Source organism: Anoplophora glabripennis, unplaced genomic scaffold (assembly GCF_000390285.2).
Source record: "Anoplophora glabripennis isolate ALB-LARVAE unplaced genomic scaffold, Agla_2.0 scaffold148, whole genome shotgun sequence".
NCBI classification, from domain to species: domain Eukaryota; kingdom Metazoa; phylum Arthropoda; class Insecta; order Coleoptera; family Cerambycidae; genus Anoplophora; species Anoplophora glabripennis.
This window is the reverse complement of record NW_019416307.1, coordinates 675669-699914: the sequence shown is the minus strand read 5'-3', so window position 1 is coordinate 699914 and position 24246 is coordinate 675669. Positions and strand designations below refer to the sequence as shown.

The following is a 24246-nucleotide window of genomic DNA, read 5'->3' as shown; positions in this document are numbered from 1 at the left end:
TGAAGCAAAAAAATCGGCAAATGCGTTACATATATTAAGACTAGATTGTGGTATGCAGTTGTTAAAGTACATAACGTTTGGAATGTAAGTGTTTTTCTCTTAGAATTAATATACAGGGTGAGTCAGTTTTTTGTAGACAAACTTTAATAGGAGATAGAACGCATGTTTTTAAAAAGAAAAGTTCCTATAAACATATGTCGTAGAAGGCTTCGTTTCCGAGATACGGGGTGTTGAATATAATTTTTTTTCTCGAATATTCATTATAACTTATAAACGAATGCTTAGATTTTTTTCATGTTTGGGAGATAATGCCTATTAATTAGGGGGCATAAAACAAGCGATAAGAATGTTCAAAAACTTGCACAGTGGCGGAGTGGAGGGGGTGCTCAACCCATTTCTTAAACAGAACTTATTATCATTATCTACATACAGTTTAACAAAAATAATGTCCCTTCTTCTGTTTCGAAATTCCTGTGCGTTTCCGAGTTATTTTGATTTTTAGTGTTTGTTGTGGTACTAAATTAAGTAATTTATTTATTATCAACTATCGGCTAAATATTTAATTCTTTCAACGAAACCTACCTAAATATGGTTTGTTAAGGATTTTAAAAAGCCGAAATCTCTTATTCTTTATCTCTTTCCAATGTAGTCAAAACAAATATTTGTTATATCAAGCTATACTCAAATACAAGACTTTTATAAGTTGAAATCTGTTACATTACATACATACAATACATTATTGTGCAGTTGCCAAAAAGTTTTAAGAAGTTGTTAATTAAATATTGTTATAAATTCAAAAAATTTCTCCATAAACATTAACATCAATGTTCATTCAATGTTATTTTTTGTAATTTAGTTGCAGTACATTAGTATTTACGCAGCACATAATATATAAGGATTGTTAAAATTAGTGTACTAAACAGATTTCAACTTATCAAAGTCTTGTATTTGAGTATGGCTTGATATAACAAATATTTATTTTGACTACATTGGAAAGAGATAAAGAATAAGAGATTTCGGCTTTTTAGAATCCTTAACAAACCATATTTAGGTAGGTTTCATTTAGCCCATAAATGATAATAAATAAATTAATTTAGTACCACATCAAACACTAAAAATCAAAATAACTCGGAAACGCACATGAATTTCGAAACAGAAGAAGGGACATTATTTTTGTTAAACTGTATGTAGATAATGAAAATAACAGTTTTTTTTAAAAATAGTCATTGGCGTAGAAGTTCTGTTTAAGAAAGGTGTTGAGCACCCCCTCCACTCCGCCATTGTGCAAGTTTTTGAATATTCTTATCGCTTGTTTTATGCCTCTTAATTAATAGGCATTATCCCCCAAACATGAAAAAAAATCTAAGCATTCGTTTATAAGTTATAATAAAAATTCGAGAAAAAAAAATATATTCAACACCCTGTATCTCGGAAACGAAGCCTTCTACGACATATTTTTATAGGAACTTTTCTTTTTAAAAACATATGATCTATCTCCTGTTAAAGTTTGTCTACAAAAAACTGACTCACCCCTTTTAATACTATTTTGAGTGAAATGAATAAATCTGTTATCATCATTATCAATACAGTTTTTAGATTGAATCCTTAATTCTTTATATTTATTTAAAAAACAATATTACCAGTTTTTTTATACTTATTTTACATCTTATTCTTCTGTTTAGTTTTAGAATTATGCGGTGTTGCCAGATTTATTAAAAATATTGATTTTTGAGGTTGTTTTTGAAATTTCTTACTTATCATTGAAAAGCCAAAAAACGCTCTATTTGCTCAGCGATATGATGACCCCCATAAGAAAAAAGAAAGTTTTTTTATATAGCTCAAAGTTGGTTAAAAATGACTTTTAACTCCACAAGGAGGCATTTAGAGAGAAAAGTGCAGGAATGAGAAGTTTTTAATTTGACCTTTTAACACGTCTGTGTTATCGAGTTAAAATCGAGATTTCCACTCATTTTGAGCTATTTTTTGAAGTTAGGAACAAATCATGACGTGATGGAACATTTCTGATGCCTCCATCGTCTTCAACGGGTCAACATATTTAAGAAAAAAATATTTTTTTACGTGCCTATGGTCTATTTATTAGGTATGTATTTATATAATTATGATCATTATCATCACTATTGTTACCATCACCATCACCGCTTATTGTACCCATAATATTTTATTATCATCGGCATTAATATTATCATTCTCATCGTCATCGTCCTCCCTATCTTGTTCATTATCGTTCTCGTCATCGTCACCCTCATCTTCATCCTCACCGTTATCGTTATAGTTATCGTTACCATTATAGCCATCGTTATCGTAGTCGTGATCATCCACATCATAATCCTCATTCATTATCATTATCCTCATTATTGTTACCATCAACATTGCTACTACCTTCGCTATAATAATTTATTATCAATACCTATCGTCATTGCCATTCTTGTTATCATCATCGTCATCGCTATAAGTAATGGTCGTCATTCGCGTCATCATCCTCATTCTCGTTCCCGTCGCTGTCGTCATCCTCATCCCTATTATCATCATCATCATCCTCATCATCATCATCATCCTCGTCATAATTATTATTCTTATATCTTTCTCTCACAACTTCTACAAATGTTCCTCACTCCCTACAGACCATGCCAAACATTTTGTAGTAATAATAATAGTAGTTGTTATTATAGTTACTATTACTTTTAGTGTTAATTTCTGTTATTATTATTACTGATATTTCCGCAACAACGAATAGCATTTAAGTACAAAATTTGACGGAGCCAAATACAGAAAGAATATTATAAAATTATAATGATAAAAAAGTTTTTCGCTTAACACTTATTTAAATATACATTCAGGGAGAAATTAAAAAAATATATGGGGTAATATTTGTTGATGTGAAAGTAAATTAAACTTCAGGTAAAAAACGCTGAATGTTTTACTAATAATAGATTATTTAAATCACGCCTTACCTTCATTTGACACAAAGATAATATATTGTATTTTTCCTTCTATTATTAAACTTGCTTGAACTCAGTAAATATCGAGATTAGAAGCCGTTCGGATGTATAATTGCCACAGTAGTGCCACGATCAGGAATGGCATAAATTACACTATACGCTATTTCATTTTTGAGGCTCGATTAGAATAATATCAAGGCAACGTGTCTGGTTCCTCCTACTTGCAACCATGTTTATTAAGTCTACTCCTACTTTACATGCTTGAGCAATTTCGTTATTCGCGACATATTTTTTGCGGCAATTAGCTCCACACCTATTTCTCAAGGTAGGTAGATAGCACGTCTGTAGAAAAGCGAGCTCCATTTTACCAAGAAGATGAGGAACTTAGACGCAACTATCATGAATTTATTATATAATAATTATTCGTCACGCTTCAAGCCATTGAGGTGAATTCCACAAGACCGTTTGGAAGAACTCTATGAATACGGCCGAATAAGCGTTTAGAGATAAGCATGACAAATATCATTCGTTCCACGTGAAACGACTTTCTAATTGGTGTGGCTGTCAGAATCATATCTGCGTCTGATAACGGCCTCCAATGGTAGCCCAGCGGCACCTCCTTTAACTAATAAACAATTTCCAGCCGAGAAAGAATGTGTAATTGTTATTCATTTCGTTGAACGTAACGTTCTCAATCGGCTACTTCTACTGTATCTATTATTTATGAAAATGAAATGTATTTTAAATTCATTGTATGCTGTAGTGTTTGTGTATATTTCCTTCGTTTCGATATACAGGGTGATCCACGAACGGTGATCCACGAACTGTGACCACAAATGAAACTTCGTATTCTTTGTTAAATTTTAAGAGGAGTCTTTCCTATAAAGTTTTTATCTAGGACGCTTCGTTAAAAAGATACAGTGTGTTAAACATAAAAAATATTTTTAATTTTTTTAGATAATTTAAAAACTAGTAAGTGAAATAATTTGAAATTAAGCACATGTATTTATGTAAATATTGTCCAAAATCTGAGGGCATTTCCTAAAATTTAGATTCTCCAGTGGAGCAGATACAGGGTATTGGTGGCATATTTTTCTAAATAAAATAGTACGCCACTGCTTTACGGTAACAACCATGATATTTTTGGATTTGTCTTTCAATTTACTACAAATTACTACTCTTAGGTATGCTAAAACTTAAGAAACAAACTGAAATTTTTACTTAAATTACATGACAAACACTAATTATTCGTTTATTTATTCGAATAAAGAAATTAATAACATTAGTCATCATTTTAATGATTTTATAGTAAATGCGCAAAAGTATCTCCATTTCCACAAACACAGGTTCGACATCTTTTTAGTAACAAAGATGTAATTTGTTCGAAATTTATTGTTGCTTGAATTTGATGGAAAGCATTAATTTATTCTTTCTTGCAACTGCTCAGAATATCAAAGTTGCTATCGCAGCCTACTATATAATTTTAAACAGTATTTTATTCGAATATCGAAGTGTGTTTTCAGTTAATTTTTTAAATTTTACTCGAAAATCAGGCTTGTTTCGAAAAATATAAGAGAGTAGTAATTTGTAGAAAATTGAAAGACGAATCCAAAATATCATGATTGTTACCGTAAAGAAGTGGCGTGTGTACTATTTTATTTAGAAAAATATGCCACCGATGCCCTGTATCTCCGCCACTGGAGCATTTAAATGTTAGGGAAAGGTCTCAGATTCTGGACAATGTTTACATACACAAATATACCCAATTTTAAATAATTTCACTTACTAGTTTTTAAATCATTTAAAAAAATTGAAAACATTCCGTTAAGTTTGACACCCTTAAAATTCACCAAAGAATACGAGATTTAATTTTTGGTCACTGTTTGTGAATCGCCCTGTATAGCAACACAAACGTATTATTCTTATTATTAGTAGAAAACAAAACAATGCAAAATTATAAATCTATACGAGACTACAAACTTTGATGTTTTGTGTGTACGAGTGGTGACCTATTATTATTATTTTTCGAACGTTAAAAGCTATGAACCGAGAAGTTTTCAAATTTTGACAAAATTTCCCATACCTTGGCAATAATTAATAAAATAATATTAAATTTGAGCCCTTCTAAACTTTCGAGTATTGTTAATTTGGAAACATAAATAAAGAAAACCCTTTAATGTTGAGTAAAAATGATATACAGGGTACCTATAAAGGGTCTATACAACGTTCCACCAGACATCGAACGGCTCAAAATAAGTCGATTTAACTAAACTTGCATTTGTCCAAAAATTGATATTAACGGAGGTACACGGTGTTAATGTTGAAAATATAAACGTTTTCTTTAATATCTTTCGAGTACTTTGAACCAATTTACTGAAATTTCGAATCCGGGGTTTTTTGGGATGAGAAATTCGAATTTATCGAGGATTTGTATCTTCTAGTATGCGCCACAGACGACCAAATTTGTTTAAAAGTTATTTTAAACAACATTAAAAAACATATCTTTTAAGACAGGTAAATAATAGTTATTTTTTAGACTTTTACATCGTTCAGATTGGTTACATTGTTTAGATTGTGTTATATTGACAGATTGTTTTCAGAAAGTATGTTTTTACTCTGTCATTTCTGTTTGAAGTAAAATTGTTAAATAAATTACATTTAAAATTGGAATTGCACTGTTTCCTTTAAAGGCATATTTTTTTGTAATATTTCCTAATATTGCTCCAAATTTCGTTTATCAGTGGAGTTGAAAATACCTTTTAAACAAATAAATTTTTTATATATTTACAAATTTAAATGCTTTTTTTATCGAAAACGGTTGGCTGTAGAGATATTAGCAAATGTTCCTTTTTTAAGCAGAAAAGTTGTGGGAAAACATTTTTCCAGCCTGAAATGAAATACACCGTGGCGCAAAAAAGTTTTGGCAGTTTAAATGCGCCCTAGAAGATATAACGAAATCGTCGGTAAATTCGAATTTTCCAAAAAAAACCCCGGTTAGGAAATTTCATGAAATTGCCTAGAAGTAGTCGAAAGATATTAAAGAAAATAAATTTTTTCAACTTTGACAATTTGTAAGGTAAAAATATTTATTGTGCATAGTTACAATGGCAATATACAACACATACACAAAAGGACTAGACACAGATAACTGATAATTAGCCTACCCCTCAGAAAATCAATTAACTTACACATACTAAAAGCAATATGATTATAAAGTGTTATTAAAAAGTGTAAAAAAACAATATAACTTATAAATATATATACACAACACTCATACATGCTTGTGCAATACACATACAAATACGTAGTACAGTCAGACACACACTCATACACACCACGCATATTATATTAATACAAGTCAAAAACTAAAAAACTAAAACTAAAAAACAGCAGCATTTGTGGAGTTATCGTTTTCCATGACCAACTCACGAATGCGTTTCTTAATCAGAGGTGCATTACGGAGTGTTAAGTCCTGAGGCACCAGTACATTATTTAATACCATAGCTGCTAAATAGGTAAACGAACCTCTAAAATACTCAGTTCGATGACGCATTATTTGCAAATCATGTAAATTACGAAGCTGACGATCATGTACATCATGTCGCCAAACCAACTTCTCATAAAAATAGTCAGGAGTTGTATTACACAGTATATTAACTTTAAGTGATAACAATTGTACAAAAATCAAGCATTCTTAACATAAAAATATATATACAAGGTAACTCACAATACTATGCTATTAATAATATATTATTTACATCCAACATTAAACATGTAACCTTTCTTTTACTCTAAATATATAGTAAAACTTATCAAATGAAGACAATGCTATTTAATAACAGTAATCTGGGTATGTGAAAGATATGTGAGAATGAGAACATGCTGTGTAAAAATGACTCCATTCGTTGTTAATATTACGAATTTTTGAATAAGGGGAGCACAAAGTTGCGTATAAACAGATACCGACGCGCAGTTTAGGCTCCACTATCAGACAATAAATACGTTAACTGGTTGTAATCAAGAATTGATTTTAGTTATTTATTAGTTGTAGTATACCAATACGACACACATAGTTTAACAGTTAAATGTCATTCACTGTTATTGATATAAGAATTATTTAGCTAACAAATAACTGAACATTACTCAACGAATTGTTATTGTTTCAACAGAATTAGGTGTGTGGATGACCACAAAAAGTAGTGTTGAGTTTGAGAGAAAATTTACAATTTTATTTCTCTTTTTCCCGATAAATAAAAAAATTAATCTTCTGATTAATTTTTAATGTGGTTGTCCACATTTCCTGAATATTTCAACCTGATTTAAATAAATTTTATTTTAATTTTGACAACTTGTATAATGAAAATAAACCAAATTGTCTTGTTTAGACCTCGGAAATCTCTCAATGCCCTCTATATAACATTCTTAATGCAACACTCTGTCGATACATAGGTATTTAAAATATAAATTTAAAAAATATTAATGCCCACATTTCTACGACAAAGGCAATGACAACACTGGAGAACTGTCAATTTTTTTAAAATATTGTAGTAAACAATTAAAAATGTTTAAGACTGTATTCAGTCTTTTTCCAGTTATTCCAACAGCAAATTCCACTTATCTAATTATTATTATTATTGCAAGAACAATACGGGAGTAATTGACTTACCATGATAAGTATTCGTTGTTGATGGATTGCGAGGATTGTAAACCGTGACTTCCACACCTCTGCTGTTGTATTCAACCTTCCTCACAGCAGCGTTCAGCTTGATGTCCAACCCTTCTGCGAGTGCTACCGGCACGCAGGAGTAGCCATTGCGAACTGGAAAGAAAATAATTATTTATAATCAAACGCGATTGCTTACATTAAAGGCAATTCCATTACAAGTATTTACACATCCTCATAAAACACAAAACCTTGTGTTAATATTTACAATCAAAAGTTTATTTTTAATAACGTTACCATCATAACTGTAACCGTGTCATTACTGTTGATCGTTGTCATCATCGTTGATCATTGTCATCATTATCTATCAACATCATAAAAATCAGCACCATAATCCTTATAATTTTTAATTAAGAGTTGCGGTACTATTATTATGCATTATTTTTAATTTTATTTTAAAAATTTAGATCGTTCTAAATAAATGGAAAATCTCTAGAAAGTGTTCAGTACTTAAAAAGGGAAAATTAAGTAAATGAGGTGTCTAATTACTCCTTTATTGCTATACTCCGCAACTTTTCTAAGATTATTCAGTACGTAATCGTTTCCTGCTCATTAAATTATGGGAACAATATTATTGCGCCCGAACAATATGGTTTCTTTGAAGATCGTTCCACTATTACTAATCTCTGTCGCAAAACTCAATTTATAATTGATGTCATCTTACCATGGTTACCATGGTCTACTACTGGGTACACTTGCTAAGACTGGAATGATAGGCGACCTTATCGCGTTGTTGAATTCATATTTAATAGTTCACAATTTGTACACTATCGTGGTTATCAGTCAATTGAATACCCACAAACATCAGGTGTTCTACAAGGATCGACACTTGGTCCATTTTTATATATCATATTCATTAATCACATCAGTGTTGATTTGGATGAAACATTCTTATATATGTCGATGATATTTCTGAGGATATATTCAATTCGGATTGTTTTAGATTGCAGCAAAATCTTAATCGTATTATTTTTTGGTGTGTTTGTAATAGACTGCCCTAAACGCTAGTAAGAGTAATGTGAGGCATTGCACATTGCCGTTTATCTTGCAACTATCAGCTGGAAGACATTACTTTATATCGACCAGATATATCCGTGACCTTAACGTTATATTCGCCTAGAAATTTTTCTTTTGTCACAAGTGTGTACAAGACCTTTGGATTCGTTAGAAGGAATATGAAAGATTTTAAGACTAAATTGTCTTTGTAATATTTGCCAGATCGAGGCATGAGTACCTATGCATCTGTGATTTGGAACCCTACAATATGCATGTTTTGATATTAGACGGTAAGAGTTAACATTTATAAAAGCTACTCACGAATAGAGTCTGAAGTGGATACACTTTATTGTACAATTCGAGACATAAACAAAAAGGTACCTAATTGTAAATGTCCCTCAACACACATTATACATAGCTTTAGTTCAATATTAATTTACAGGTGTCTTTGTTTGTTTATATATTTTTACTGTACTTGTTTTGTCAGTTTTAGTCCAGTTTAACAATTGTTCAATTTATGTATTATTTGTGATAATACTTTTCACTGCTAGTTTTGTTAGTTTAGTTTTTGTTTGTTAGTTTCTTAGTTTTGTTGTTGTTTGCTTTGTTTCTTACTGGAACTTTTTCTGTTCCTAGATTTTAGCTCGTTGGATATTTTAAATACTTAAATAATAGTTATTTATTGTATAAGTGTTTTAAGTAGCATTTCATCCACGCAAGAATGTTTAAACGCGAGAACGTAGTTCGAGCGTTTAATATTCTTAAGTGGATAAAAGGCAATTAAAGCACGTATGCAATACAACGTTTTATCCATAGAAACATCACAATCATATTTGTGGAGTCAGAATTATTTAATAAAAAAATATTCGCACGACTTGATATTTCTTACTAGTACTCAATGAAATGTGGCAGGTTTTCTTATACCTACTGGTTGCTAAGATACGTTGTTTATTTTCAATTATTTCTATCTGAATTTGGTAAAAAAGCATGAAAGTTTAAGAAACAATTTTCCATTTGTGTTCGACGAATTTAACGAATGGAGAGAAAAGCGGAGAGTAATGACAATAAAAGAAAAAGTCATGCTATCGTATTTTTTAAATTTGAAGAAAAAATATCCAATTCCATCTATGTTGTCGAAGTATTCGATATTGAAGGCTACTATAAAGGTCTACAAAAATATCGATATTGGAAAATATAATAAGGTTACTGCTTATTTGAAGAGTGAATCGAGAGGATACAAGGCAAAAAAAGGTACAGTATTGGAAAGAGCACATATTGAAGAATTTATGACTGGGACTTCCGATAAAGAATATTTAATGATTAAGGTAATATTTCTTACCTGCTACATGTGAGGTATACTTTGAATTATTTTATGTTGCACTAATAATAAGGGTTTCTGGTGCCTGTCGATGCTGCGAATAGACAAATTTGAAAATTAGTGGGGTGCAGGACATTGGCAGTTACCTACTTGTTTCAATACCTGACACCAAGACATGAGTTTCAAGAAAATATACAATAATTATAGAAGAAGGTTTTTGCGCGAATGTGGTTGAAATATACAGAAAATATATTTCTCTGGGCTCAATTCGTCTAACACAAGACAGATTCTTTTTAAGATACTTCAATTAAAAATGTAGGTACTCTCAGCCTGTTGGAATCAACACATTGGCGAAGGTACCCTCAATAGTTGCTTTATTCATGAATATCCCAAATCTAGAAGCATATACTGGCCATTGTATGAGGCTCACTTCAACAACTTTATTTGCCAATAAACCTCCAACTATCAAACGGCACGGTGGATGAAAGAGCTCCTCTGTAGCAGAAAGTTATGTTGAGGAGACTATATCTAACAAACTTGATATTGCAAGGAAATCCAAAGAAAATACAGCTTTACAAGAAGAGATATCCGTAACTTGTGCAAATTCTTCACAAACTTTACTTTCACAAACAATGCTACAAGGGTTGTTATTAACAGAAACGAAGTTAAATGCGATAAAACAATAAATATTAGTATAAATATAAATGTTAATGTTAATAAATAAATTAATTAAATTTGATTTATTATAGGTTTATTATTTTTTCATTATTCTACTAGTGGAACAAAGTTACTTTAAATAAATTAAATAAATCACCTTCAAGAGAATGAGTAGTATGTTTATTTATCACCACAAAAGCAGTTGGTTCTGTAGCTATAAAACTATACCAAGAAACAGAATTGGAAATAACCACAGGTCTAATATAGTATACTATTATATATCTATGGAAATAATGCATCGAACTTTCAGTTGAAGAAGACACCAAATGGCTAAATTCTACCAATACCACCACAAAGCATTACGTGAACATCTTCAGCTCGGATTGAAACGTCTCTCATATTTACACGTCCTTATAGCATCCAAAATGATTATTCTGCCAATTAGGGATTGATATACGAGGCTGGCCGCCCGATGGCGTAAACCCTAATGGAATTAAATTATCATTTTAAATCGATCTATTCTTCGCCGAGAAATATAGATGCACGAGAGAGCATTTTTACGGTATAGGCACGCTAGTGCCGGATAATCCGAGACGTGCCGTATAATCTAGGACGGGAAGGTTTATGGAATCTCGAATTTCGTGACTTGCAGCACATGCTGCACCGTGGAACGGCCAGGGTTTCCTATCATCAGGTAGCTTTTTAAAATATGACTGAAAAAATACTTGGAAAGTTTGCATAAATAATTTTTTGTATAATAATTAGGTGGAGATAATGTTAGGTCTTGGGGTTTGTTGAGATAGTTGATCTATTGAAAAGTTGCGAGAAAAATTCAAAAATATTGTTTACCTCGCTATTTCTTTAAGTACTCAAGTAGCCATCTGGTACGAAACAAATAAAAAGTTGAGGATTGCCTTTCCTTTATAAAAATTTAAACATATTTTCATTTTTGATAACGTAATTTGTTTAATTTTTTTGGTTGACTTTTCAATGATTTCGTCTTATTTTGTCATATTTTTCCTGGACTGTCTTTATTTCTTCATCCAATAACTTAGTTTCAAATATACTTTTTATCATTTCATTTAATTCCTTATTTTATCTTTATATCTAAATCTTCTGTTACAAGTTTAGTTAATAAATTGAAATAAAAGAAAAAAATCATTTATCTACCAAAGCATTTTCATCTTAATTTGGATTACCTTGACTTTTTCATTCTTCTTATACTATTTGATAACTCTTCCTTTTCAAGATTTTTTTCGACCATGTCGGAAAATTTAAAATCGGTTATGAATGCCATCATATCTGAAGGGATGGGAGCTGATGAAGCCAAGTCAGTATTCCAAAGACTACATTAAAACGCATACTCAAAAACGATCTAATTGACAAAACTAATAATCTTGTATCGGATTCGGTGCTTGGTGCTGAGGCTGAAGCAAAAATTATTGGGTGAGGATTGGGGCAAAGCGGTAACCAATCGAAATGTAAGTAGTTGCTGCATTCAGATCAACTGGCATTTTACCCTTTAATTCAAATGAAGGGAAATAAATGATCTAGTAATTAATTCCGAACCTTTAGAAAGATTGTAAGACATCATACTAGAACCAGCTTCGGAAAATGCACCAGAAAAGATGACATTCCAAGAAAAAAAACTCCTGGAAAATCATTAAATGTCATTTCTCCAGTGTCAGTAGTCACGCAGGCAATAAAAAATGATAGATAAAAGATAGTGGGAGTAATCACTACTCTCGTATAAGTATATGGAAGAAAGGAAACAAAAAGAAGATAAAATCTAAAAGAAAAATTTTAAACAGATAGAAAATAAAGGTAAACGAGGACGGTCGAAAAGGAAGCTTAGGAAAGATTTTATGGATTCGTCAACAGATAAATGTTTCAGTGAAATTAAAAATGAATGTGTAGAATGCAAGATTATAGAGTTACAATAAAGAAAGAAAACTGGTTGAACTTTGTAGCATGGTCTCGATGGCTGCATGAAGGCTGTATATCTTTTTCAACTTGTGCCAAGGGTGTGGAAATTCAATTGAGTGTAAAAAAGGTGATGAAGGTGCATATCCATGTCTCCTTCTCTAAATGGTCCATCTGATCTCCATAGTGGAGGAGAGACGGACTTTTTTTGTTCGTGTAATACAGGTTAGTGAAAAGTGTGAAAACCTCACAAAATCCCAGCGAGAAAGCATTTTTGGGATAAATAGTTACACGAGTTAATTTCTCGGTATTTTTCTTGAGGTCAAGGTCAAGGTTCAAGGTCATATCAAGATCAAGTAGTTTTTTTCTGCATCCGAATATGACATTAACTGGCCAATGGTCAGGGCCAGTTCAAGGTCAAAGGTGGATTTTTACTGTAATTTTTTATTTTCTACGGAATCAGAGGGAGTGATAGTCTTTAAGTAGATACCTGATGGTACTCCTTAGTGACCTCGATCTTGAGATTAATAAAAAATTGTGAGATCTTTCTATTCCATAGTCAAAAATAAAAAATGACAGCTGGAATAACAATTTGACCTCTACCTGACCTTGCCCATTGTCCTTAAGGTCACGTTTAAGATCATATTAACATGCAGAATTCTATGCTCTCTTAGTTCTAGCGTATGTTCTTTCGACCTTCATCTCAAGAACAAAGTCACTAAGGAATACCATCAGGTATCTACCCAAAGACTGTCACTCCCGCAGTTAAAAATAAAATATTACAGTAAAAATCAACAGTGACCTTAAGGTCACGGTCAATATCATATTCGGATCCAAAATTTTCTGGTCTTTACATTTCAGGGGTCGAAAAGGAGCGCAGCCATTTAAAAAACCGACTTGATCTTGATATGACCTTGAACTTTGCCCTTGACCTCAAGGCCAATGTTATCATCGAATGCGCCTTGAAAAATTCTGAGACTTTTGTCCACACCATTTATTCCAAAAATGCTTTCCCGCTGAGATTTTTTGATGTTTACATACTTTTGACTAACCCTGTATAATATTTTTAAGTTTGTTATGTAAGTTTTAAAAGAGGTTATTTTAAGTTGAAATACAGAAACAATTTTGAGTTTTTAAAAAAGTGGCCCATCAGTCCTCACTTTACCCTACTACTTTTCTTCATTTACATAGAAATATTTGACATGTCTTTCAATTCTATTACTATTTACTCATTTTATCCTTTGTCGTTATTTAATATGTATCCATCTCTGCTAATCAGCACATTGATACTTGCATAAGTCGTAAGTCTTCTGGTATACAAGCATCATAGAGTCAAAATGCGACAATGATTGTAGCTCAGATCTAACCTATAAAGTATAACAGTATGTCTTAATTGTTATTGCTACTCAATGCCTACCGTTGCAATTGTTGAGAAGTTTTTTCCTTTTACGAAGTGCCATCGTAAGGTGATAAGTTTAAAGCGGCACATTTTCTGCAAATGAGTTCGGTGCCCTTTCAGAAATTTCGATAACAAAACAGCCGACTTTGTAATTATGTATGCTTAAAAATAATTACCGAGATATCAGCAGCAAATATCATATATAAAAAAATCAGTGTGTTCACCTCTTATATAAGCCGTGTTAATAATAACCCTGTGTACTTGATAAAATCAGAATAAGGTACGCCTGGGTCGTAATGCTGCAATAAACGGTCATTACACTTTTGAATTAACACTCCCGATTTATCTAATACCCAATAAATATCATAATCTCAATATGAGATTTGTTAAAAGGCAAAAATTAGTACCGGTGTAGACAGAGAATATATTTGCAATTGATGAGAATATCTTGTAAACTAGTAATACAGAAAAGATGCTAGATAATGTAATCTTACATGTAAAGACACATGAAAATATACAGTGGGCATACAGAGCATCCCACAAGGAACATTAAGAAGACCTTTGTTGTGTACAAATAAGCAAAAAATGTACATGATTGCTTGGTCCACAAACACCGCCACCAAAAATAAATAATACTTTTTTTACATGTTTCAGAAACATGTAATGATACTTTTACAAAATTGTATATTATAGGTACATTAAGAACTTACAGAACCATGCAAGTGATTCCGCATTTCAGCCGTCAGTGCCGTAGATGTAGGGGCNCTCAATATCAATATAAGAAAAAAATAATATAAATCGTGAATATACTGTCCTATTTTCTGTAATTGTCTCTTTAAATCCGAACGCCCCTCGTATATTTATTTTTTATATTATTCCCCATTTTCCGATGCTATGCCCACAATCGATTACTTAACATCTTCCTAAAAATATAACTTTTATTCAAGTAGGAAACCTTTTATGCAATTTCCGCCTGGAAAGAGATTAGAGTAGATACAAAGGTCAAAAGATGAGGTGGAGCTTTTCGTAGTTTATCACGAAGAAGGTTACTTCTTCCGATCAATTGATCTCCCGCATTGCCATCATTTATGTCAACTTCCATTTGTGGAATGGTAGTTGTCGAGCTGAACTATAACCTTTCCTGTAGTCTGGCATTTCATCGATTGTGAATATAATTTATGTTCTTAAAAACGTTTACAACTGTGACAATTTGTGATATTTTTAGATCTTGAAAATGACACCTAAAATTAGTCTGCCCCGAGTTTTATTTTAGAAGTAGGTTATATTAATGTTGCACAATTTTTGGAGCATTGATAGTCAGGAAGAATCAACTTACAATTAGTCATATTGTTGTAACTCACTATACATATTATGTGAGCTAAACATAATTTCAATTTCAAATTTGTATAACTTTTTAAGAAAATTTCATAAGATCAATTTAATACTTTGGTTGCAGATGTGCAACTTTAATCCGAGCAACAAAGTTCTAAATTCCATAGGTTGGTAGTAAGTTGTTTGCAGTAGAAGTAGTACATCTTCTAATATAGGATATACCATAACAGTTGTGACCAGCTAAAGAAAACAGAAAAAATGCAAAAGGAACATAATTTCATAATTAATCCCCAATGCTCTACAGTCCTTGAAAAATTGTAAATAGTTTTTGAACAATTACACAGACCGACAAAATTTTTGGTTTTTAGATCAGATCTATAAAAAATGATGTTACATTAGGTATATATATAAATTGATTTTTCAATTACCAGTTATTTTTTTTTCGGTTTCTCCAAATTTTGCGATAAACAGCATATGCATTCATCAGACCTATCATTTCTTATATATTTTGATGTGATGAAACCAAAGGATCCCGCACTTTTCTTATGGGAAGTGGGTTTCGGCCACTTTTTTTGAAACATCGCAGGTTGATAGTTCTTAACATGTAGATCAAAAGTCTTAATGGGCACAAAGCCCCAAATCCACCCCTTCCCCCCCAAAAACTGCCTCCAAGTAGCGGGGAGTTTACTTGTCGTTTTATGAAAAAAAGTTTCAAATAAAAGTTGTTTATTTCAATGAAACCTAAAAAAAAACTATTCTTGTGTTTTTTCGAAAATTCAATGTTTTAGCTTTAAAACGCCACCAAAGTTTAATACAGAGTATACGCCTGATAGCTGTAGATATACACGTGTGTTAAGTTTAACAGCGTTTTACAGCTTGAATATTACTTTTTCCAAAAAAATCACAGAAACTTTTTTTTTAGATTTAGTCAAAATAAATAACTTTTACGTGAAATATTTTTTCATAAAATCACAAATAAACCTTCTACGGCTGCAGCAACAATTAAATTGTTAATAACAATTTTCCTGGCCCGATTTCGTAAAATTTAGTTGCAGATCCGAATTCAGTGTGAAAAAATACGTGCACAAAATATACGTGCAAATATACGTGCAAAAAATACGTGCAACTATAAAATACAGTAATCTGGAAAATCCGTAGGCTGATTCGTAGGGGGCGGGGGGTGTGTGAGGGGCGAAGTCAAGTGGGGCAGTTTGTTAATCAAAAATGTGGTTGTTTGGGGTCATTGTTGGCTTGATTAAAAAAATAAATTGTTTTACATGCAGAAATCAGTTAAATCGCCCCCGCTACTTGAAGGCAGTTTTTTTTTTTGGGGGGAGGAGGGGTGGATTTGGGGCTTTGTGCCCATTGAGACTTTTGATCTACATGTTAAGAACTATCAACCTGCGAAGTTTAAAAAAAATTGGCCGAAACCCACTTCCCATAAGAAAAGTGCGAGGTCCTTTGTGACAGGAATTACAGCGATTGTTTTCACAGTAATGTTGATTAAGCCAGGAATAGTTCCAATACAGAATATATTTTTGTAAAATGTTTGTTACTGTAACTTTTTAAGGAGGATAGAGAAAAAATTTCTGCACCAAAAATGTTCGTAAAAGTAGATAATTTTAGTTATTATAAAAATAGGTGTGTTCGTGGAAAAAAAAGTTGATGTCATTTTTTTATTTTCCGAATTTTGAAAAACATGTTTTTCAAGTGCAAAACGACCTTAGCGAGTCCCTATTCACGCCATGTAAACAGATTTTTACTGTCGTTTTTCGTTTGTCTGTTATGGTCACGAGACGCGAACTCTGGGACACCCTGTACATAAAAGTTTCAGTTGACTTCATGTTTGAGTACGAAAAAAATTCAGTCACAAGTGTATATCGGACAGGATCCAATATAAGCGCGTCTCTAATCGTGACGCTTTCCTGTGCCCCTTATTAAAACAGATATCACGACGAGATCCGTAGGTATTCCTTCGATTATGATGACTGGCCGTTTCCAGGGGCGCGCACAATTTGCATCGCATATCGGCCGCATCGTGGCGCTGTCAGTTTCCGACTTATGGCCGGCCGATTTTCTCATGACGTTCGTGTGTTTGTTTAAGCTGTAATTACCGGAGCAGACGTTGTAATTACCGCAGCCCCAATTAAAATAATGGAGCGATGCCATGAACTATTAACATTTCATCGGGCCAGGGACCGGGAGACCGCTCTGCGAAACCTGATTGGTTTCGTTGCCGGTTATTATATTACAATGAGCATGTATGGCTTAACCTCTGATCCGCAGGGCTATTTCATCGAGATTTCGCCGTTTGATTTATGGGACATGTGGGAAAGGTTCGATTTCAAACTTCGCTTTGCGAAAATAAAAGGAATACACCAGAATGTCCTTTCCGAGGCGCACTTTTGAGAGATAATATTCCATATAGTGCTTTTATACTTGGTAATATATACAGGGTGAGGCATAATTAGTTGTAAAAAATGTAAACAATGCTGTCCGAAACCAAAACAAAGTAATTAACCAAATATATTTCAGTTAAAGCGATTTCTTAAAAAGTTACGGGCTTTTGAAGAATTGGAAAAATCTATATAAATACACCGTGTCCACCTAGTGCGCGTAAGTCCAATATCTAGGTCAATAAAAGATATAACTCAATTTTTTTTCTACAGAGTTGCCTACTTTCCCGAGCTGCACACAATGAAAATATATTTGCATATACAGGCTGTTCAGTTTTTCCTGGGCAGGTACCAACTTAATTTTTTTAAATGGAAACCTATATTTTTTATGGCATTATCGAATTCTACGTGAAAAATTAACGGGACTTTGTGTTATGATCCCTATTAAAATATTGATAGTTTTCGAGATAATCGACTTTTCATTTTTTTTTCTTATGTTTCGTCACTTCTAGTAGTTGACATAATTATGATTGTATGACAGCTAGAAATTATTTTTTTTCAGGAACTGTAGAGTGAAGATGGCTCTTTCAAAAAACGTATCAAAAGTTGACCTGCGATATACAGGGGGCAAAAAAAATCGTGCCAAACCTGATAATTTAAAATTTGAAAAATCTCGACTTTTTGAAATAGAACACCCTGTGTTTTATGATTTCATTAGATGCCTTTCTGTAGAACCTACAATTTTTTAATGGCTTTACCTACACCTAAGTTGCGTAGTTTTTGCAAAAAAACCCATTTTTATGTAAAATACCGGATTTGCGCCCGTTCCTTTGGCTGTAATGTGATTATTTTATTGTTATTATACTTTTCCTATTGCCTATTTGTCTTTCAGGTTAGAGAACACCTAAATCACGTATATCCAAACCAGTGGTTAGGTCGTGGTGGTCCAGTTCCTTGGCCCGCACGTTCGCCTGACTTAAATAGTCTGGACTTTTTCTTATGGGGTTATATCAAGGAGCGAGTATACGAAGTACCACCAACGGATATTCAAGACTTAAAAGAAAAGATTCAAAACGAGTTTCTAACTATAACGCCTCAAATGTTAAGAAATGTCCACATTCGTTTTCATCGTAGATTAATGCTTTGTGTAGAAAACAGCGGTGGACAGTTTGAATATTTATTTTAAGTTAGCTTGCGACTTTTTTAAAATTCTATTAATCCAAATTTTTTAATCCCCAATTTCACTAATAACTTTCCTAACTACGGTAACAATGCTTGATTTTCAATATGATACGGATGAAATTTCTTCTTCAATATTTTATTTGTCAAACATTTGAAAACTCCAAGGTTACTACTAATTTTGTGGCACTAATATTTCAACAGCAGACGCCACAACTTTAAACTAAATATTATCGTTGTTACTTTCATGTCTCCTGGTAGTTTTCTCATAATTCGCATTTGCTGTTCATTCAAACCTTTCCTTCACATTTTCAAAACAGTGGGAATCTCTGTAAATTTGGATTATTTGCTTTGGAAATACGTGCTGCTAGCAAATATTTCCCACATTTTGCTAATTCTTAATCACTTGCAGCGATTTTATGGGTTTTTGATTTTATTTACAAATAAATGGTAACTTTCATTAAAGACTTATTTATTAAACTCAAATATCTAAATTTTCCTGTTACGTTCTATCTTTTATTAACCTAGATATTGGACTTACGCGCACTAGGTGGACACGGTGTATATCGTTTTCAAAAATAAAAAAAAAAGAAAAAACTGTAACGATGACCTGTTATGGTGTTGTTATAGCTATTATATTAAACATTCGACAGGATATTCTCTTACCAAAATAAGGAAAACGGTCATACCTATGTATGTAGGTCACAAACATTTCAATTTTAAGATGTAGAGTTATCAAATTATATTTCTATGTTCAGTTACTTATCCTCATTTTCTGTTTATAAGAAATCTCATTCAAATGTCTGTAGATTTAATAGTTTTTTGACCAGTGGAATAATGCACGAATGATGTTTCGTAGTAGCCTTTGTAACTAGTCGCGTTCAGTGTTTGCAAACGTTTCTTCGTTCTTCACTGTCAGCAGTGGTGATCTTGCAGAATCTTCGCTGGAACTGAGGCCGTTTGAGCATTGGATGCGACCAGTTACCGAAGTCACTACCTACTACTAAAACCACCATTAGTGAGATCCCTTTTTTAGTCCCAGACTCTTCAATAATCTTTTACAAAAATTTACTTCTATTTTTTATTTTTAGGCAAGTACCTTTTGCCGGTGAATATTCCACAATTTGTCATAAAACACCTTATGTAGCTTAATAAACAGCACTCAGGGCATTTAACCTAATATTTTTGCTCAAAATTTTTGAATATCTACCTAATATCGCAAACAAAACAAATGATGTCGAATTGAAATTTGGTACAGCATCTCCTTATTTGCATACATGCGTTAGTGGCGTGAAAAGTTTATTTTCTACAAATATTTTTTATGCCATTTAGACAAGTTCTTGTTAGATTTCATCTAAATAAAAAGAGAAAATTAACAACATTGCCCAGAAACTTCAAAAGTAAAATGTTTGTAAAAAAAAATCAGTATTTTGTTTGTTCAGAAGTCAATTGTGAGAGTATAGAATAGGTTAATATTGTTCTTATTTTATCGAATCAATTTGGAGAATATAATGAATTCAAGAAAGCCACATTACTGCACTGTTGTGTTCCAAAATTATCTTAAATCAAAAAATTTAAATATAAATTGTGGCACTTAATTTATTGACTGGGACATTGATCTGTAAAATAACTTGGTATATAATTTCCATTCTTTTTTAAATTTTATGATCGTTTTGGGCTTACCCCACTTACCTTTCTTTACAAAATTGTATTTGTAAGGGTCCCCTGTAGATTCAGATTTTTTTTGGATAAGTTCTGAATTACCCTGTTTAGTCAGAAAATTGGTGTATATCTAAAGGCGGGTATTCACTTGTAGCAATGCTTCGTAACCTAACAACGAACATGTTACGACCTGTTGTAAAAGGTGACATGGTTCGCTGCGAAAGTATGTGTGGTTTTGGTCGTATCATAATAAGGTTACGAGACGACACAGGAACATAAACTCGCAGTATGAACCTCTGCAATTACAGTTAGCAGCAGCGTCATATATTTTTATTGATCATACAATTTTGAAGAATAAGAAACGGAAATCTTCGGAAATCTTTTCTTTACTCCACTCCATGGCACAAACACAGAAAAACACACTATTCCTAGTCACTGCAGAAAACAGACTGACCCCAGACCATATACAAAAGACTGACGAAACAAAAAATTAAACAAAATCACATGTGCAACAGGCAACGTTACGGCTAAAAGGGTAATCCCGTCTCAACATGTGGCAGAAAGTACTGTTGCATCCCTTTGATGCGACGACTAAAAACCGACAACTGATGGTTCGTCCCGGATTAGTTACGTGTGTCAAATTTGTTACACGTACCATGCAACAATTTTCCGTCTCCACTAGCTGTAACGTAACATGTTCGGTGTTACATTACGGGGCATTTGACACACATGGATACCCGCCTTAAGAATAAATTATAGCACGTAACATTTTCTACATATTCCTCAATATCATCTTTTGGACTAAGAAAGTTTATATAAACTGTAATATTTTCAAATTAGGTAGTCACTGATACCTACCTCACTACTTATGCATACAGGTATACATATTTCTTTGTCTATTGATAATCTTTTTGTGGTAAAAGCGATCAATCAAATAGTATACCACTACTTTATGTATTGATCCATTATTTTTTATGAATACATTTGTCAGAAAACAATATACATGGTGATTTTTCCAAGCTTTCAGTATACAGGGTGATTCAAAAAACCGCTGACAGACTGCTAGGGTAGATAATACATAAAAAATTAAGACGAAAAGTCTTAATAAACATAGGGTCGCAAATGCCTCCTAAACGAGATACAGGGCATAAAAGTTTCTGTAAAATTAAACATTGTCCGCAATAATTTCAAAATGCCTGAACATTTCTATTTCAAATTTGCTATGCGTAGTTAGCACCTTCTGACCAATGTTTGATGTACTGCTCAAAATTTTATGAGCAGCAGTGTCGTAGAGACGGGGTCAACGTGACCCTTTTTTAAAAATATTTTCTGCGCCACTGCTAATTTTGTCAAAAGGGCACTATTTTCGTGTAATGTGTTCAATTATCTATCGAATTGGTATCTTGCAAAAATTGGATTAAAGCAACCATTTTTAAGAGAAACACCTTTGTAGAAAATTTGTGAATCCAATTTTATTTTCATTCATTTTAGTTTTGCATAGTAGGCTTGTGCTATTCAAAATAAAATTAAACATCGCCTGTCACTAACCTCAATGTGTACAAGTGAGTTAAGTAAACTAGATTATAAGCTTCTTTTTGTCATTTGTACGCTTTAATTTTAGGGAAACTATGACGCCCTGTATTTCGTTAAGGAGGCATTTGTCTTAATTTTTCATGTATTACTTACCCTAGAAGTCTGTCAGCGATTTTTTGAATCACCCTGTATATTACTTTAATATTGTATTTATTATTTCTTTAGAAATTAAATTATTTGAATCTGAAACCTAAATTATAAACATATTCATTCGTAGACAGCGTTTGAATCCATTTATGTACATAACTTTAACATGAGCTAGGTGAAATATTTAACTTCTCTAGCAAAGTACGATTTTCTATCTTATCTTTTCATTTTTCCCATTCTATATTGTAAAATTGTTTGATAATCAGATATACTTATTGGTATGCCAAAAAAATCAATTAGGTAAACACCATTAAGTTATAATGCCAAAAAGTTAGCTGTCCTCGTTTCAGATTATTAAAAAAATCGGTAAGCACTCTAATTGCCAGTTAGAATGTCAAGAATGTGGAATATCTAGAGATTTATAAGTTCATCAGAGACCAATTACAACTCATTTAATGTTATTGTAATTTAAGTAAACCACACACGACCATCGCGTCCTCAGACGTACAAAAAATCGAGTCAAGTTACCATGAGAAGGAGCACTATAATGGCGACCGGCCAAAATCATAACCGAAACGGTAACATTTGGCCGGTGTGCACTTCTTGTAAACAGCGGATGAGTTCTTAAGTTGAGTAGAGTCACCCGGCGAATAAGCTCTCCGCCCAGTTACATTGTTTTAAACAGCCTGGGTGTTCCTGATTGGCCCGCGAACGTGACGTCACGACACATGTACTTAGCCACTTGATGTACGGGTTTGATAATGAGCACTCGACATGGCCGGTCCTAATTTCGTATGCTGGTCCAACGGAAATAACCGCGCGCTGACCACCTCGTGTACGAGGTGTCGCTGTAGTTCTTAATTTCTCAGACCGCTTTAGTACCGCGAGTGCTGACGCTCAGCCCGGGCCATCGGCATATAACTTGGTTCACTGTTTGTGAATTGTAAAAATGCACTGAAAAAAATTTGGATAAATATACAAGATGGATTAAATTCTGTTACTACAGCAATTAATATAAAACTAAAGAGAGTAGTAGTGCCATAATTGTTACGTACCAAGCGTCACAATTCCAATGAATTCTTTACTATAACTAACAACTGTATAGGTGTATTTTAATTGCGGGTATAATTTGCAATAAAAATTGTTCCAATAAGACATTTTTTATTATAAATATTTACGGAGATGATAGATAATAAACGATCTTAGTTATTTACTAGATATTAGCGGTGTAATTCATCGTCAGTCGGGGCATACAGTCCATGTAGTAGTTGTTCCCCACAATATCATTAATTAAAAAATTTATTTCGCTTAGTGCGGTTCTAGTCGTACAATCATAGTCTACAGATTAATAAGTCAGTTTGTGTTAGTAGGTACAAATCAATGCTTTGTGTCAATAGGCATAAATTAGCAATGTCATTTAAAGATGACATGTGACATATGATATGCGCTTTATAGGTTATAACTCACCTATACTTAGAACCTGTCTTTAGGTAAACATCCAAATGTCTAAATCATTCATACCGCACTGACACTGTAAAAAAAATGCACTCAATTTCACTCAATTTTAGTCAGTATTATATCAATTTCTGTCCTCACCTGATTGAGTGAAATATTCACTCTACTGGTATGAGTACAATTAAAATTTTATGAGTGAAACTATTGCAACAGAATTGAGTGAATTTTACTCAAATTCGAGTTTCTGCTAACTATCAACTGATTGTGAGTGACTTTTGACTCTATTCTGAGTATGTAAAACCAATTAAGAGTTTTTCTCTAAATTTAATTTGAGTAATTTTTTACTCAGACTTGGTTTATATTCTCTTTATATTTTAATTTAAATATCATTGTATTAAAGTTATAAACTACTAAGCTGCCACAGTACATAGATCTGTTTTAGAGACAATATTTTCAATCTCGATTAAAAGAATTCGTTAACTGATGGGACGAATAGATTGCCATAACCTATATTGTACTTTACAAATACGTAAGTAAGTATAGGTAGTAATCTAACTATCCGCTGC

At 32.6% G+C, this 24246-nt stretch overlaps 1 protein-coding gene across 1 annotated transcript in view; it reads right to left on the bottom strand.

The window, feature by feature from the left end:
- The window catches only part of LOC108905800 (lysine-specific histone demethylase 1A-like), a 28657-nt gene extending 20801 nt beyond the window's left edge, over positions 1-7856 (bottom strand). The window contains exons 1-2 of the mRNA XM_018708820.1: positions 7853-7856; positions 7627-7779 (exon numbers count right to left, since the gene is read on the bottom strand). Coding sequence (XP_018564336.1) covers positions 7627-7779; positions 7853-7856 — 157 coding nt within the window. The remainder of the gene's footprint in view (positions 1-7626; positions 7780-7852) is intronic.
- Positions 7857-24246: the final 16390 nt, after the last annotated feature.